Source organism: Cyprinus carpio, chromosome A6, assembly GCF_018340385.1.
Source record: "Cyprinus carpio isolate SPL01 chromosome A6, ASM1834038v1, whole genome shotgun sequence".
Lineage (NCBI taxonomy): Eukaryota > Metazoa > Chordata > Actinopteri > Cypriniformes > Cyprinidae > Cyprinus > Cyprinus carpio.
Window position 1 is genome coordinate 13,488,625 of NC_056577.1, and position 19,395 is coordinate 13,508,019.

The following is a 19,395-nucleotide window of genomic DNA, read 5'->3' on the forward strand; positions in this document are numbered from 1 at the left end:
TTTTTTTTTTTTTTTTTTTTTGCAAGACAAAAGAAATACAAAATAGCACTGCATTGACATACAATGACACAACAAAAAAGGAAAATCATTCTTTCAGTATAATATCATCATAAGCCTTAATAAACTTGTTATTCTTATTATCAATGTGTTTAAGAGATTTAACAATGAGTAAAATCTCTGCAAGAAAGACATCAAATCTAGGTAACGTATTGGGAAATTTTGATTTATGAATAAAAAATTTACAATGCAAAACAAAAAAATTGACAACAAGATCGACAACATGGTTACTACCAGAAAAATAGAAAAAAAATATCTTTCAATGAGGATTTTAAATCACCTTTCATAAAAGAAGATAAATAACAGCTTAAGTTCTCCCAAAGAGACTTAATCTGATTGCAATAATAGAATAAATGTAGTAAAGTTTCTTTAGTCAGAACAACATCTAGACGGCTGCATAAGCTCTGAAGACGACACAGCTATTTGACGCCTGGCCAGACTCACAGATAACATCGTTCCATGTTTATTGTGACACCTTCAGATCTATCTCTTCAGATCTAATGCTTACAAACGTTTAAAAATTCTTTTAATGTAATGTATTTATTAAAAAACTAACATTTTAAATGTTTATTTGCACGCTGTGTGCCAAAAATATAAATGTTATAAACAACACTTTTAACTAATAAATTCATAACTTCATGGTAAATTAAAAGTTCTAAAACCCGCCCACCCACACACCCACACGTACACACACACACACACACACACACAAACAAAAACATACATATATATACATATATATATATATATATATATATATATATATATATACACACACACACACATACAATTTATAATTCATAATAGTTAACGAAAAATCATAACGAGAGGTGACGTGTTCGTTGACGTCCTTAGACATAGCTCCGCCCCCAAATGCGCGGTGCATTCTGGGTCCAGCTCAAGATGGCGGCGCCCTTGCGCAAATGTTGAGAAACACTCTCGGCTGGAAGTCTGATTAAAATTAGCCAGAGTTCTACAGTGTTGATCCATCATTAAAAACAACAGAAAGTGCACGGAAAGAGACCGTCGGATTAAAGTATCGCGCTCCTGCCGTGGCTCACGTAGAGTGTGTGTTTGAGGATGATGATGATGATGGGCCGCTGCGCCTGACCCAGAACCAAAAGGAGAGCCATCTCAGATCGCCCTGCAAACGCCACTTGATCCAGCGCCTGCAGATCTTCTACAGGCTGTGGACGCTGCCATTTAAGCTGCTGACGGGAGTGATTTGTGTGATCGTCCGCCGACGCAGCGGATCTCGAGCTTTGGAGAACTCTGTCGATAAGAGGTGAGAGTACAATTCATACAACCGACCAGTTTCTCTTCTACAATTCACCATGGTGCCAAAATACCATATTTACTTTAGTAAAACGGTTGTATTATGGTATTAGCCGCAACTGTCATCAATAAAGAGAAGTGACACTGGTTCTGAACGCTTCACTATATCGTAGACATCCTGTCTTATTTTTTTATTTTTTTAATGACGGTCTTACAATGAAACAGTAACTGCATTAATCATGGTATTTTGTCAGAAATTATAGTAGCCATGGTGTTTTCTATTGAATATGCATGACTATTGGGTAAAAGCAACAGATTTTTACACAGCAAGAAGCACTGCTCTTTAAATTCTTTAATTGATTTGAATGTAACGACTTTCAGTGTGGTAGACTGATATGCTGACAACTTTCAGTTCAGTTTTTAAATTCATCAGTTCTTAGTTTTTGTGGTTGTAAAAAGTCTTCATTAAGGTTTTTGAATTCAGTGTTTTTTCTCTTGTCTCTAGTAGGCCTACATGGAGGCTATCTCAACATAAGTGTTTGGAGCTTAGTGCAGAATTGTTTAGTGTCACTATGAGAACTGCAGTTGAAATCTGTGAGCCTATGCATTTACCAGGTTCGCTTTATTCTAGTTCGGAAATTATTTTCTTAAATTATTTTGGTTAAATATTTGGTAATTAAAATTTTGGTTCATCTGAAAGGTCCCTCTTCATCCACTGAATGAGCTACAAACAGGTAGTTTTGTTCAAAATGTACACCATTGATTGTTTTTCTTTGTTGGACAGCTCATCAGTAAAAATAATTTTAAATGATTTAAAACCAGCCACCAGTCTAAATGTTATGAGTTGGAAATGGTATTTAGGACTTATGAAGTGCTTGATCAATTTCATTGAATAAATTTGCTGATGTAACCAAGACCTGTCAAGCCAACCCCTAGCAATAACTGTGTTCAACTTAAAGCGGTGTTGTGTAGGTCAATTGGTGTCTGACTTGAAGCGGTGCATGTTAGAAATTTTGCCCAACTTGAGAAGGTGGCAACAGCACGTCACTGTGATGCCTGGCATCAAAGTTCTGCACGAGTGTCTCAAGAGCAACCAGCTGACTTAGTCAGCACAACATCTAGACGGCTACATAACCTCTGATGACGACACAGCTGTTTGACGCCTGGCTAGACTCACAGATAACATCGTTCCATGTTTATTGTGACACCTTCAGATCTACTAATGCTCACAAATTTTTAAAAATGATTTTAATGTAAGCTTAATGTTATTGTCATGTTTATCAAAACTGAACCCATTGTATTGGTATTCAAATAGTAAAAAAAAAAAAAATTAATTACTAAATAAACATTTAAGCATAAAACCCTGCATAATTATGCTACTCCCAGAACTAATTTATTAAAAAACTAATATTTTAAAATTTTTATTTGCATATTGTATGCCAAAAATATAAATGTTATAAACAATGGAAGCATATGGGTAGCATTATTCAATTTGGGATGTAATATGCAAAATGACAATGTAATATGTAAAATGGCAATGCATTTCTACATTTACATTTACATTTTCCAATACATTTGTGCAACGTTTGGTGCAAAATGAAAATGAAAATTAAATTACATAATTTTCATTTGCCATTTCCTACACCAGTTTTAATATGTAAAATGGAATACTAATTTTAACGCTTTATAAGTTGCAAAATGAAAATGAAAATGTATTACAGAAATGATTATATATGTCTAACATGTTCAAGCAAAAACTGTGGCAAAATGATCATTTAAATGTTATTTTTCTGTAAATGCATTAACACTCACAGTCAAGACACTTACGATTGCATTTTCATTCAATGACCCGCAATGAATGTAGCAAAATTCAAAGTGCACATTGAAAATGCATTCCGAGCCGATCACGTCTCCGCCCCCTCCCGCCCTGTCAATCACTGCGTGAACAAGGCGGGGCTTACAGAAGGTCAGAGACTCAAATCTCAAGAAGAGGATTCAAGTGAGAAAACATGGACAACGACAGTTGGTCCGTGTATGTTTTGATGATTTCGGTTTATGGCTTCAATATTTCATTCGCACTTATGGGCGGAGTTGAAACGCTGCTTTCATCTGATTGGTCGAATCGCTCAGTCTTCAGCTCGGTCTTTTCATTCTTTCAGGCAGAATAAGAGTCAGTGCAAGTGAAGCACTGTAATGTCTGAAACCACCGCTCACTGTTAATTAGCATAATATTTGAATCAGATGTAGCTGGGCACATAATTTGTGCTGTAGAGACCTGCAAATTATTTCTAGGTTGTAGTGTTGTATGAATATTGTCCCACTGATAAACACAGTGCAAATATTTCTATCTCTTTGGATAAAAGTTAAGTGGAAATAAAAATCAATAATAGACTGAACAGTTCCATGTCTGTAACATTTACCACTCTCATCTTTTAAGACATAAGGCACTATGTGTGTGTGTGGCATGTGACATTAATAAATAATTGTAAAAATTAATATAGTTAAATTTCTAAATAAAAATAGTAAAATTAGCTCTATGCTGCTCAGTGCTCATGCTGCTCAGTGCTCCTGTAGCCTACCTCAGAGCGCCCTCGCGGCTGTAGACGGTAATGTTTTCTCTTGGTCCTGAATAAATGCAACTTATAGTCCAGTGCGACTTATATATGTTTTTTTTTTCCTCGTCATGACGTTTTTTTGGACTGATGCAACTTATATACCGAAAAATACAGTTAACATTATTATTATTATTTATTATGAGAGTAATTGACACAGACTGGAACTTAAATGTTTCACCCAATTCAGCTCAGATCTTCAGACTCGTCAGACTCGTGTTGCTTATATAACTGGCCAGACTTACCTTCCCAAAAAAATCATATTTAATTTTATTTCATATATTTAACTATATTTATTTCCACTTCACTGTTATCCAAGGAGACAGAACTATTTGCACTGTATTTATCAGTGGGAAAATATTTATACAATAATTTAACGGGGTCTCTTGCAGGTCTCAGCAGCACAAATTATGTGCCCAGCTACATCTGATTCAAATATTATGCTAATTAACAGTGAGCGGTGGTTTCAGACATTACAGTGCTTCACTTGCACTGACTCTTATTCTGCCTGAAAGAATAAAAAGACCGAGCTGAAAGCGGAGCGATTCGACCAATCAGATGAAAGCAGCGTTTCAGCTCCGCCCAAAAAGTGCGAATGAAATATTGAAGCCATAAACCGAAATGATCAAAATGTACACGGCCCAACTGTCTTGTCCATTTTCTCTCACTTGAGTCTCTGACCTTCTGTAAGCCCCGCCTTTTTCACGCAGTGATTGACGGGCGGGAGGGGGCGGAGACGTGATCGGCTCGGAATGCATTTTCAATGTGCACTTTGAATTTTGCTACATTCATTGCGGGGCTTGAATGAAAATGCAATCGTAAGTGTCTTGACTGTGAGTGTTAATGCATTTAAGAAAAATAACATTTAAATGATCATTTTGCCACAGTTTTTGTTGCTTGAACATGTTAGACATATATAATCATTTCTGTAATACATTTTCATTTTCATTTTGCAACTTATAAAGCGTTAAAATTTAGTATTCATTTTACATATTAAAACTGGCGTAGGAAATGGCAAATAAAAATTATGTAATTTAATTTTCATTTTCATTTTGCACCAAACGTTGCACAAATGTATTGGAAAATGTAAATGTAAATGTAGAAATGCATTGCCATTTTACATATTACATTGTCATTTTGCATATTACATCCCAAATTGAATAATGCTACCCATATGCTTCCATAATAAACAGCACTTTTAGTTAATAAATTCATAAATTCATGGTAAATTAAAAGTTCTAAAACACTCACTCACACACACACACACACACACACACACACACACACACACACACACACACACACACACACACATATATACACTACACACTGTCATGTGAAAAAGTAATTATTGAATTCCATGGTTTTCAGTATCAGGACATTAAAAAAAAGAAAATCTGGTCCTTTTCAGATCTTAAAATTTGGAAAATAAAATCACACCGTGCCATAATAAGGACAAGGTGGAAAAGCCAGTGTGACAAAGTTAGGACACCCTATGATTAAATTGCCTGTAGATCCACTTTTAGCAACAATAACTTAATGTAATCATTTTTTGTATGACTTTATCTTACTCTAGCTTACTCTTCTTTACAACGTTACCAGTTAATTGAGGTTTGTGGGCATTTGTTTATGCCCAGCTCTCGCTACAGCATTTCAGTCAGGATGAAGTCTGGACTTTGACTGGGCTTTTGCAACACCATGATTCTTTTCTTTTCACCCGTTCTGTCATAGATTTGCTGGTGTGTTTGGGATCATTGTCCTGTTGCATGACCCAATTTTGGCCCAACTTTAACTGTTGGATGGATGTCCTCATATTTGACTCTAGAATACTTTGGTATGCAGAGGAGTTCATGGTCGACTAAATGACTGTGAGGTGCCCCGGTTCTGTGGCTACAAAACAAACCTAAAATCATCAGCCCTCCACCAGCATGCTTGATTTTTGGTATGAGGTGTTTGTGCTGATGTGCTATTTAGGTTTTTACCAAATGTGGTGCTGTGCATTATGGGCAAATATCTCCATTTTGGTCTCGTCTGTTCAAAGGACTTTGTTGCAACTTTGCAAACCTAAATCGTGCTGCCATGTTTTATTTTATTATTATTATTATTATTATTATTATTATTATTATTATTATTATTATTATTTATTTATTTTATTTTTTTAAAGAGAAGAGGCTTTCTTCTGGCAAGCCTTCCAAACATCCCATACTTGTCCCATATTTTTCTAATTGTACTGCTGATGTTTTTCCTCCTTTGCATTGTGTTAACACATACATATGCAACCATCAATGTCTTGAACATGATGCAAGCTGCAACTGGTAGCTAATGCAAGGAGATAAAGAGAGGTGTTACACGGGCTCTTTTGGGTTCTTTGAAGACCAGTCTTACCGCTGCATTCTGAATCATTTGAAGAGGTTTGATTGTGCTTGATGGAAGTCCAGCCAGAAGAGCATTGCAGTAGTCCAGCCTAGAAATAACAAGGGCCTGGACAAGAAGTTGTGCAGCATGCTCCATTAGAAAGGGCCTGATCTTTCTGATGTTGTGCAATGCAAACCTGCAAAAGTTGATGGGGTATTTGTAGAAGATATAAATTATGTTAAACAAGTAATTGTGTGCACATTCCACTTTCTGGCAAGTGCAGGACAAAAGAAAATACTAAAATGAAAAAAATGTAATGTCTGAAGAAGACCCAGCAGGGTCGAAACGTTGCCTTTTATTATATATGGGCGTTAAAAGCAGTGTTACTGTAATTGTAGAAGAGCCTAGCTGGATGGAGAAATCATACTGTAGATTTGGAGTGAAGCTCCAAGAAGCTCAGTCTTTGCCAGGTTGTGCTGTAGGTTATATTGTTTCATCCATGCTGAGATGTCCGCCAGGCAGCCTGAGATCCGTGCAGCTACCATTGGATCATCTGGTTGAAATGAAAGATAGAGCTGTGTGTCATCAGCATAGCAATGGTAGGAGAATCCATGTGCCTGAATGATGGGACCCAGTGATTTCGTGTAGGTGGAGAAGAGGAGGAGTCCAAGAACTGATTCCTGAAGAACCCCAGTGACAAGTTGATGTGTTTTGGATACCTCCCCTCCCCAAGCCACCCTGAAAGACCTACCAGTGAGATAGGATTCAAACCAGCGAAGTGATGCCCAGTGATGAGAGGGCAGACAGGAGGATCTGATGATTGACAGTATCAAAAGCAGCAGATAGATCCAGCAGAATAAGAACTGATGACTTGGAATCAGCTTTTGCAATCCACAGGGCTTCCGTGACTGACAGTAGCGCAGTCTCAGCTGAATGGCCACTCCTGAAACCTGACTGGTTAGCGTCCAGTTTGTTTTTCTGTGAAAGAAACAATGATATCTGATTGAAAACCGCTCTTTTGAGGGTTTTCGCTATGAATGGAAGGAGAGAGACAGGTCTGTAGCTATCTGTAAGTAAAGTGTTTAATGTAGGTTTTTTTAGCAGTGGGGTTACCGGAGCCTGCTTGAATGCAGTGGGGAAGGTGTCAGTGAGGAGAGAAAGTTCACTTCAGTTCAATTCAGAGTTTGAAAGTCAATATTATTTATTTTTTTTTTTCATTTATTATTTTAATTATATTACATTTATTTTAAAGTATCTTCCTCATAATATAAATATGAATCAACAACATTATAAATCGTAAAACACAAATACACTGGGTGACGAAACATTTTGGTTGGATGATTGTAGTTTAAAAATGTAAAAAAAAAAATACCCTTACTCCCCCCTCAAATTAAAAAATCCTCCCCATAAGAGCCATCTAAAGGGGGAATTCCTCCCCCCATTTTCCAAAATGAAATTCAGGCCCTGTGTTTGTTGCCCGTATATGATAAGCTCCAGCTGTGCCACTCCTTTCAGCGCTCTTCCTCTGCAAAACACTCTGTGCAACTGTAGTATAGCCCAGCTGCAGCCTCTTGCATTTAGCCTAATAATGTGTGTTTATATTCAAGGAATGTGTGAACGTAGCTCTCTCCTCTAATGAAATGAATTGAGTTTGCATGCTGAATGATCTGGATAACTTACTGATCATGGTTTATTTAAAGAGTGTGTTAAACTATCTCAGGCTTCTGTTGCTCAACCACCCAGCATATCTCCTTCATAGGGCCACGGGGGAGACAGAGGTCCTTGTCCCATTTTGGATCTGGGTCCGCTGAATCGAGCATTGGCAAAGCATTCATTCAAATGAATGCACTGAAACACACTCACGCATATTGGCCAAGGGAATGGATTGCATCAGTGGACCTGTAATATGTCTGTTCTCATGTTCAGATAGGCACTCATTACAGGCGTTTTCTAACATCACTATATAATGTCATGTTAGGTAAAGCATTGAGTTTGCCACTTACCTATAAGCTGCTGCAACAGCTAGTCAGACTGCTTCAAATTTACTATTCCACAAGAGTGTGATTCATTGCTTTATTGTCATTTGCTGAGTGGCCACTGGCCCGTCATGCAGTCAGGTTTGTTTAGATACAACTACATATGCCACAATTCTCAATATAATATTGAACTGTTTGATACGACATCCACGGTTCAATACGTGCTTGTGAATTGCATTTTTGGGTTTGCGCTTAAATAATTTCTGTTAGTCAACACGCTGAGATGAGGAAATGCCTCACAATGCCTCACCGCTTATAACATGCCTTTACTGAGGAGATGCGCATGAAAATCGCATTCGATTTTTTGCACAGCCCTACTTGAAGGACACAGATAAATCATATATTTTCACAGTCAAGTGTTTGTCTTCATTTTACATCATTCAAAATGTTTCAAATCTTTTTTTGTTCAGTTACGGTGATAGCTGGATGCCTTTGTCCGTATTAAGGATTTCCTAGAACATCATGAGTTCTATTACATCTATGATGCATATGTGGATTTTCTGCGCACGCTTGCATTCCTTCTAGCCATACTTGGCTACACGTCATGTCTCTTTCACTTACTAATTTTTAACTTTAAAAATCATATTTTAAATTGCCAAAAACACTGATGTGCCAAGCCATCAGAACCGAAGCAAAAACCAAGGTATTTATTGAATTGTGGGGCTAACTATATCAGGGTGTCCGCGCGTCCTTAAAAAATCTTAAAATGTCTTAAATAACGTTTTCCTAATATAAGGCCTTAAAAAGTCTTAAAATTTCTTACATTTGGATTCGATGGGTCTTAAATATTTTTGGTCACATTACCGCTAAGATATTTTAAGTCTGACGGACCTAATGACTGTTTACAATCATTGGACAGACCGAAGATTTTCTTCCTCGCGGTAAATTACTGCGTCATCAGAGATAATTGCAGTAAGTTAGCAGAATACAAGGTCGTGCTGAGGCTCAATCTTCGTGATAGAGTTCAGAAGAAATGATCATAACAGCACACGTTTAGTTTATTCATAACATGATATAGTTAAGTAACACCATGACAAATGATTTTGTTTTGTTTTTACAGTAGTTCAATAAATTAGAAGTTTTATTAAAAGACTTACGTTTTAGACACCATATTGCCTGTTTTCGCACTATTTCGCCAACAAAAATAATTCCAAACAAAGCCACCATTGCTGTTTTGCGTCTTCGAGCAACATGACAGTGTTTCGTTCCTGAATGAATCACCCGTTTAAATGATTCGTTTCAGTCGCAGTGACTCACTTATTAACAGTGACATGCTGCCTCCTACTGGCAGTTTTAATTTCACATGTAAAGTATCTTCATTTTTTAAATCATTTCACATATCAGTATTCAACGTTTTATGTTTAATATATCAAATTATTTATGCATTTGTAACTGCAGGTTAAATGCATTCATGTTCTGCATTAAACCGTGTGTAAATACTTCTACATGCCACTTCAGGTGCAGTTTATGTCTGGATTGCAAAGATAAATTTTGTTGATACTGATTTCATTTGCTTATTGTCAAATTAATTATTATTACTGCCTTATTATTGTCTTATGATTAAATGTAAGAATTTGACTCAAAAGATAATGCACACTTATATAATGGCTTTATAAAGGTAAAATGCCCATAAAAGGTAAAAATCTATTTAAACGAAAGATTAATTTTTATCTGACCACCACACAGAATATGAAGAATATTAAATATTAGGAGTCAGCTGTCCACGAAAGTCCTTAAGATACCAGCGTGATAACACACTCGATAAGTTGAATGAATGACTCAAAGACTCACTCATTAAGTGACTTTCCACCACTTACTGGTCATTTAGTTCAGAAGTATGTTGGAAAGTATGCATTTTCCCTTCAACATTTCTTATTTGTATATTCTTAAATGCATTTAAAATATTAATCTCATAACATGTTTATTGCTGTTGTAATTGTTATTTGCAATGTAAATCATTTAATCTGACTGGTAGCAGCCCTATAGTGTATATTGAATTTATTGATAAATTTTAATAATTTGACATGAAAGATGATGCATACATCTGAAAAGGTTAAAAATACACCTTTATAAAGGTAAATAAAAATATGCAGATTTAAGTATGTAAAAGCTGATAGAACACTGATGAAAATATTGCTTCAGAATAAATAGTTCACTCCACAAAAAATCTCAGTAATGTAGTTCTTTTGCAGGGATATTTTGTATGGAATATTGTCTGCTGACATTAAAAGTTCACTGTATATCATAGTAATAAATATAATTTATTACAGCAATGATATTTTGTTTTCTTTTTAATTTAAACATTAAATATTATATGTTATTAAAAGGTCTTAAAAAGTCTTAAATTTAGCTTGTTCATGTCTGTAGAAACCCTGTATATTGATGCATCCCTAGTTATAACATTCATATGTGACGGGTTTGCTGCTTTATATTGTTGGAAACGCAGAAGCAAAGACCAGAAACTATTTGAACTTTATTAAAACTATTTGCACTGATTTATTGTGTTGGTTACATTTTGTTCCTTTGTGCAGTGGCACAGAAGATGAGTCTTTGAGTCATCAAACTAAAAAAAAATGGTTTATGAAGTAATGCAAGTATTTTTGGAGCTAATGTAATCTTGTTAAAATAGGATTTCATAAAACTGGTATTGGAAAAAGTATTGTTCAGGAGTCCATTTCCTTGGAGTCCATTTCTAGTGCAGTTTCACTCAGATGACTTTGTCTACATGAAGCTCTTTCATTAATTTCTGTTGCTACACTCTACATCAGGGTACTGCTTATGTAGATGTTGTAGCATAGGCATATTCCTGGAACACAAGATAACAAAGAAACAGCAGACCACATGCATTCCTGCATAGGATTTTTTTTTTTTTTTTTTTTTTTTTTTTTTGACTTGTGTTGATCATATAGTGGTTTTATTTATTACATAAATAGTGATCGACCGATATATTGGCCGGCCGATATATCGGGCCGATTTTGCGGGTTTTATGTGTATAAGCATCGGCCGATACGTGGCTGCTGCATTCCCCGATAGTTTTTTCCCGGCATTATTTACAGGCAGGCGTCCACAGGCAGCTCTGTGTTGCTGGAGACGCTGCAGTTCACGTGCAGCCCATGCACTGCCCCTCCCCCACTAGGAGAGTGATGGAAGCCTGCTCTGGAAAATTTTAAACTTTCAAAGCATATTTTAACTGTTTGACTTAGCTGAAATATTGCCATACACTTTGAAAGTAGAAACACGTTGCTCTATGTATGTGTGTGCAACTATAGCTAAGAAAGTTTGTGGGTCCAAATGGAAAACACGAATGCAGAATGGCGACGTTGTTCCATGATTCCATGGTATTTGTAGGAGTTTTATTCTGCGACCACCTGGCTGAGGTTTGGACGCGTGCTCATAAAAGAAGCGACGCAGTTGCGACGCGCATGCGATGCAGCGCACTCGTTTGTCCAAGGGGCGCTTATGCCGTGGTGATGTGAAAACATCTCAACTTTTCAGAATGCAGCAAGCGAACGCAGATCATGTGACAAAAAACAACTGACTTTTCCATGACAACATCGAAAGCTCGGCCGAACAGCTTATCATAGCTGGACAGGGCGGGTTTTTATTTCTCATCTCCATAAATATATGTAGTAGTATATATATATATATATATATATATATATATATATATATATATATATATATATATATATATATATATATATATATATTCGCGGTAATGAATATGCGCGATATTGTTATCGTGGGCACTTCTAAATACCGAGAATAATTATATATTACAAATTATTCAGAATTTGTAATGCATTTTAAGAATACTTTTCCCATCAATTGGTCAAAATGCACAATACCGCTGTATGCAGCTTGAAAGACCCGTGTGCCGCTCTGATGTAAACAAGCACACATGAGAAGCACATGGAGGAACACGTGAGAGACGCCCTGAATGAAAGCACATTCACTCTCTGACAGCAGATGGTGCTAAACTGCAGAAAATGCAGCCCTTACCTTGGAAACCCCATAAATAAAAGCAGCTGCTACTTTCTAAACATTTAAATAATATAAAATAATGTTTATATATTTCCATATTTTTTTTCCCATTTTAATCTGGACTACAACATGCCCTAGATATTGTTTGAAAGTGTTTTGATTCTTTATTGTTCATTAACACTTTACATTAGGGCTTCTTTAGTTAAACTGCCAATGAAAAATTCTTCTGAACATTCATTAATCTTAGGTATTCCAATATTTAATAACACATTAAAATCAAAAGTTGCAACTTTGTTATTTAATAAGCTAACATGAGCTAAGACTGGTATTTTTTTTTTTTAACAAAGATTAGTAACTTCTATAGTAAATGTAGCTATTGCTCATTGTGAATGTTAATGCATTAACTAAGGTTAACTAATGAGGTCTTATTGTAAAGTAGTACCTATGGGTCTTTATAGTTCTTTTGTACTTTTATCGGTGTAAAACTTTTAACTTTATATTTCTGTATTGCTTTATTATATTTAAATGCTCATTTATTTTTGTTATAAGAAAAAAGTTATTTAACCTGTTATACTGTATTATGACCTCTTTTTTGAAACTTAATTTCAATACCGTGATAATACCACATACCGTGACAAAACATTATCAATTAATCGCAACAGGAAAATCTGATACCGGCGTATCCCTACTTGTAACATTTGGTATCATCATTGTGTCATTTTTATGATGTAAATTGAGTGAGCAAAAGCAGTATCGGCTCCAAATATGGGCTCAAGGAAATCGGCAGCCCGTATCTGTCATCGGCTAAGGCTGATGGAAAAAATTCGACATCGGCACTAAAAAATCCATATCGGTCGATCCCGATACATAAAACTTCTGGTGATTGTATGGTGTTTTTCTGATCCTAGTCTTAAATGATCTGACACCTATGGACCAGTGATATGGACCAGTAGATAAAACTACTGATAAGGTAAAACTTAGGTGGAAGTCTTCGTCACAGGTTTGGCCCCTGAGGCCTGTTGCACTTCGGTTCTTCCCTGGGCTCCTCACTGGTCTGTGTTCTAGTTTGGCTGAGGGAAGAAGGTTCTCATCCAAGATTTTACAGTGCATGGCCCCGTCCATTTGCCCCTCAGTGTGGTGAAGTCGTCCAGCATAATGTTTCCACTAGAGCCCGAATAGTTTGGGATTTTGGGGCCGAAACTGATATTAGGGAGTAAAAAAAAGGCGGATATCGATATATTTGCCGATATTCTTTGTGTATATTACGCTACTGTCTTGACACACAGACAAAACTTACTTGTGAAGTGTGACATAATATGCCACTGTAAATAAATACAATATTAATTCATTTCTCAAGCACTTTAATGCCCTTTAAATGTAATGTGTACATTCCCTTGGAACTGGAATCATGGTGGGATTTCTTGTGAAGTCCACTTCACAGGGCTCTTACGGTCGAATAAGACAACGCTTGAATGCTGCTGCCAAGAAACCTCCTTACTGAAGTGAAAGTGTTGACTGGTGTCACTATCTCGTGAATGCGCCAACGGATCTCCACCAAATTCGGGGGATCCCTTCAGCTCGAGGAGCCCTTTCGAACGCCTCTCTCCGCGTGACTGTAGCTCCCCGGGATCGCCAGATTGGTCGGCGCTGGACTGCGCATTTAACCACCTGTAACTCCCGAACCCCAGGGGCTATCGATGCAGGGGTGATCTCATTCAAAAGAGGGCCTCTCAACGTACACTAGGGGTTTAAGAAGGTTCCTTGAGCTGAAGGGATCCCACGAATTTGGTGCCGATTCACTGCACTGTTACAGAGATATGGCCGTTCAAAGTTTCAATGGTTTTCCATAGACTTAAGCTTTAAAGCGTTTCACGGCGAGTTGAGTTAATGCCAAAGAGCTCAATTTTGGTCTCATCTGACCAAAGCACTTTCTCCCAAGCCTTCTCTGAATCATTTAGATGTTCTTTGGAAAACTTTAAACGGGCCTGTACATGTGCCTTCTTGAGCAGGGGGACCTTGCGGGTGCTGCGGGATTTCAGTCCATTGCGGCGTAGTTTGTTACCAATTTTTTGCTTGGTGGCTGTGGTCCCAACTGCCTTAAGATCATTAACAAGCTCCTCCTGTGTAGTTTGGGCCCAACTTTTTGCTTTTGGTCTTGTAGCCCATTCAAGCCTTGTGCAGATCTACAATCTTGTCTCTGACATCCTTTGCCTGCTTTTTGATCTTGCCCATGGTGGTGAGAGAGGTTGGAATGGAAGATACAGATTGTGTGGACAGGTGTCTTATACACCTAATGAGCTGACATTAGGAGTAACTTCTTGAAGTGACAAGATTAATCTGTGTTCAACATAGGCACATAGCCAATCTGTGGGAGCCAGAATTCTTGCTGGTTGGTAGGGGATCAAATACTTATTTAATTCACTGAAATGCAAATCAATTTCTAACCTTTGTTTTCTAACCTGCTTGTAGCTGTAGTGTGGGGGTTGTAGATGGAACAGTGTCAACCCCTTCTGCCCTATTCGGAGCCTTTTGTCTTGCTCCACAAACTTCCACTGCATTTACATTTTTATCAGTCAATCCAGTCTTGCTATTCTCCTGTATTTTGTCGCGCCGCGCCACTCGCGTCCGGTAGACAGGGTGTATTTAACTTTCTTATTTAGGCTACTTTCTTGTTTAACTGTATTATTTCTTTTATATTTATTTTAGTGTGTTGCAGGCTGCTTATTCACAGATGGAAGTTCTAAAATAAAGACGAGCTGACGAGTTAAATCGGGTGTGTTAGATGAGTAAAGTGGTGGGCTGCTCCAGGACAGTTTTGAAAACCATTTCAGAGACATGTTCTTAAATGTGACTCATAAAATATATTACATGCATGCACAGATTTAAGTCAGCTTTAATCGCCTTTTTGGTAACTTCATGACTTAACTGACCACTACATTGCATACTTGTAGTTTATTTCACTCTCTGATATGAAAGAATACAGCGTGCACCAGCGCCTTTGTGCGTGCAGTTGAAGAGTACTCACTGCGAGCACAGTAGCCTAACATTTCCGCACTCATTTGACTCGCACCTGGCACAGAAGTGAAGTGGAGTGCGCGTCTGAAACGTCTCCCGTTCTCAGTCATTCTGCGACTAAATAAATGCACTTGTCGAGTGACCGGCGGTAGTTGGTCCCATTACCAAAAATCTGCCACCATCACAGCCCTGTCTTGGATGTCCTTGGCACAATAGCGTGATTCAATCAAGTGTCAGTATTTCTTGGAGAAAGGTGTTTACCCACATCATATTCATTTAAGTGAGGTTACATGAGTAACTGGAGACATTATAGTCTTATGTAACATTTAATAGTTTAATACATATTTTGCCTATTTGTAAAATTACCAGACTCTCATATAGCTCCAACCTATGTTTACTTTTGATACTTTTTTGTTATATTAGTTCAGAATCAGATTCAAAATCATTTAATTAAACCACTTTATAATACACCACAGCTTTTTGTTTCTTTACTTTCTACGTTAGACCTGCAAATGGTCATATAATTGTGTTTTTTTTCTTTTGTTCTTTTATCAGTTTCCTTATGAAAATGGATGCTGAGCTGCTTCACTCCCCTGTGGTTGGTCTGGCGGAGGAGGAGGAGGTGGACATGACTGACTGGAACCTTCCACTGGCCTTCATGAAGAAACGCCACACAGAAAAGATTGAGGGATCCAAAGCTTTGGCTCAGAGCTGGAGAATGAAAGACAGGGTGAGAGAGAGTCTTTTAATTTAATCTTTAGTAGTGTTGACCGATATATCGCCAAGGCGGATATATCAGTCGATATTTGAAATCTTTCAATATTGTTTGAAAAATTATTTCAAACAATATTGAAATTTTTCAAATATCGGCATCGGCTGATAAGTTTTTCTCTTTGGATGACGTGCTTGAGGTGGGACTTTTATTATGATGGCATTGAGAATGGCAGCACCTGCACACACAGTGCTCACTTTATCTCTCTTCATTGTTTGCTGTCGAAGTTTAACCGTTCTGTCTGATATGGATAGAAGTCTATCTAATAATCAGATAAAACTGTTAAACAAAGGAGGTATACAAAAAAGTCTTATAACTATTGCGTTTATATTATTAGGCAAACATTATAATACTTTCTCATTAACCATCATCAATCAGCAAATACACATTTATATAATTTAAACAAATCTATGATTGTCTAATAAACATTTAATATCACAAACCTTGCAGCCTTATTTGAATCGAGCTGTGAGATCGTGTGAAGTGTGCATTTGTATCCTGCATGATCATGTCTACTCTGCGTGATGGTTGGTCCATGAGAATTGAATGCGGACAGGAGGGAGAGTTCAGCTTCACACACACACACACACACACACACACACACACACACACACACACACACACACACACACACACACACACACACACACACACGTGTATATATATAGGCTTTATATAGGTCATCGGCCACCCTGCTCTCTAAGATATCAACATAGAACAAAAAAAACAATATCAGTCAACCACTAATCTTTAGTGATTTGAGCATCAGACTAATCAACTTGATTGAACATTCATTGCTGTCTATTTCAGTGTTGAAGAATAGTTTGTTTCTTGTCTTGATTTAGTGTCATGGACACAATGCACTAATCTTGGTAGTTATTGGCAGTTATTTATTGACTTGCATATTTGCAATTATTATTGCGTGACTGACTAGTATGGTCAAATGATTCAGATATCCACTTGTGATTAATCCTTTTTTCACAGTTAATCTGTTCAGTAAATGTGCAAAGTAAACAATGGGCATTTGTATATATTTGAGGTTCAGCAGTTTGTGTGGATGTTACTTGCGTAAATTTATGGAAAAGTACTCTTGAGCTACATTTCTTACCAACTTCTACATTTTTCTTACCACCCATTCAATTTTTTTTCTTATGTAGGGCGGTATTTAGACTAATAAAATGAAAAGTAAAACGCACAAATAACTTTAAAATACTTTTGTTTCTAAATAATTAAAGCTGTAATTGATGTCAAAAAATCACAAGATTTGATTTAATGGTCAGACAACATACCCTGCACAAAGAATAGAAATCACTAACATGACACTTGTAAATTAAATAATTTTAGACATACAGTTTATTAATGTGTAATAATGTTTTCAAATAATTATGATAGTAACTTGAATCCAAGGAGATCTAAAATAATTTTAGAATTTTTATCAGAGACTAAAGACGGCATCCTTCAACTGAAATCACACTACCTGAACTTTGTGTCGACAGCTTCATTTAGGGGTGGGATGATATGCTTATCCCCTGAATCGATACAGGGATTAAAGTTCTCCATCGCTATGATGGATTTCCGTTATATCCAGTGAGTCTACGACGGATTTCCGTCAATTGGAAAAAATGAGTGGAAAAGCAATGGCTAGCTCATTGTTGTTGTTGTTATTCTGCCGGCACACCAAAAATCATCCCCGCCACAGCTGCAGCTTCTCAGTGACAGCATAGTGATGCCGCTCGCATCGTTTACAGTTGGGTTATTAGCTGAGAACACCGAGCATTGGAAACAGTGCAGCTGTTCACCGTGTCATCCAGCGCGAGCAGCGGTCCACTTTGGCATATTTCTGTTCATTATGATTTTTTTCCGTTGAATACTGAAACACACGTGAACTACAAAGCCTATTTTCTAATGGGCTACATCATGAATATAGAAACGTTTGGATTTCTCCAGAGTGAGAGAGCCCAACCTTACCTTATGTTTCCTTTAAATTATTATTATTATTATTTTTTTATTTTTTTATAACTAAGCCTATATAATATACTGCAATTATATTTATCCATTAGAATTATATATTTTTATATAATTGTTCTGTTCTAATAAATTTGTTAAATGTAAAGGATTTGTTGTAAAGTGAGGGGAACTAAAAATATCCTGTTGGCGCCTGTAACATTATTAGGCCTGCCATTATAATTACTGTGGGTTAAAATTACATTATATACTTAGGAACAGAGTATGGGCCTAATCTAGGCTATGTTGTTAACCATTTACAATGTTTGTGTATGTTATTATCCAGGTTTTTTTTTTCATTGCATCTGAAAATGACTTTGTGCATCACATTCACTTTGCGTGCTCTGGAGCAGAAGCTGCCTCTCACGTTGCTCAGCTGTGGACTATTTATACAGGAATCGTTCATTTAAAAAAAGAAAAAAACATCTAATTATATTGTTAGTTTTATGCTTACATGCAATCAAGGTCTTTGCAAACTATATAACAGGGTTATTCAAATCTGCACTGCAGAGTTTAGCTCCAACCCTGATCAAACATACCTGAGCATGCTAATCAGTGTCTTCAGGATCATTAGAAAATCACAGGTAGGTGAGTTTGATCAGGGTTGGAGCTAAACTCTGCAGTGCACTGGCCCTCAAGGGTAATATTTGAATAAACCCTGCTATATAAGATACAAGTTTATTTAGGCTAACATGCACTGTGACATTTTACCGTTTCAACTTACAAACTCCTTGAGATTTTGAAGTCAGTTTAATTGTATTGAAATTCAAGTTGAATGTAGTATAAAAAAGGTTTTAATTGCTTAAATTATTTCTATGAATCAATAATATGTTAGCATGACTTTTTCATCATATTTTTTACGAGCTGTATTCGTTTTCCGAAACCAAGCACCCACTTTTTTCTTTTTTTAAATCTATTATTTGCTCGCATATCTCCTACAACTGAGGATATTTTTTTTTTTTTTTTTTTTTTTATAGAGCAAGGTGCCACTGTCAGGGGAGTCAAAAGATAATTACATCATCATTAGAGTTGCGAGTTAACTTCAGAAATGGAAACTAAGGGCTAATTGAGATTCTTTCTTTTATTCTTTATTTATAATGTTTATTCTTGTAGAAAATAAGTGTTTATTCTTTAAGAAAAAAAGGTACAGAATAAGGAACGATCCCAATATTTGTAATAATATATTTTTAATAATATAGGCCTATATCTGCCTGCAGTTAAAAAGTTATCCAATTTTTTTCTTCAACCATTTATGTAGGCTAAAATTATTCTAATAAATAAATAA

The 19,395-nt window shown here is 36.6% G+C and overlaps 1 protein-coding gene across 7 annotated transcripts in view; it reads left to right on the top strand.

Annotated features, from left to right (window-relative positions):
* The first annotated feature begins 918 nt into the window (after positions 1-918).
* Positions 919-19,395, top strand: part of LOC109080016 (regulatory-associated protein of mTOR) — a 229,024-nt gene continuing 210,547 nt past the window's right edge. For 6 of the 7 annotated variants that reach the window (XM_042758118.1, XM_042758121.1, XM_042758123.1 and 3 more), the window contains exons 1-2: positions 919-1,342; positions 15,890-16,064. In XM_042758118.1, the coding sequence (XP_042614052.1) occupies positions 15,897-16,064 (168 nt within the window). In that variant the 5' untranslated portion in view covers positions 919-1,342; positions 15,890-15,896. Of the gene's footprint in view, positions 1,343-1,837; positions 1,948-15,889; positions 16,065-19,395 lie in introns of all 7 variants that reach the window. The other variant, XM_042758119.1, reaches the window with a different exon arrangement.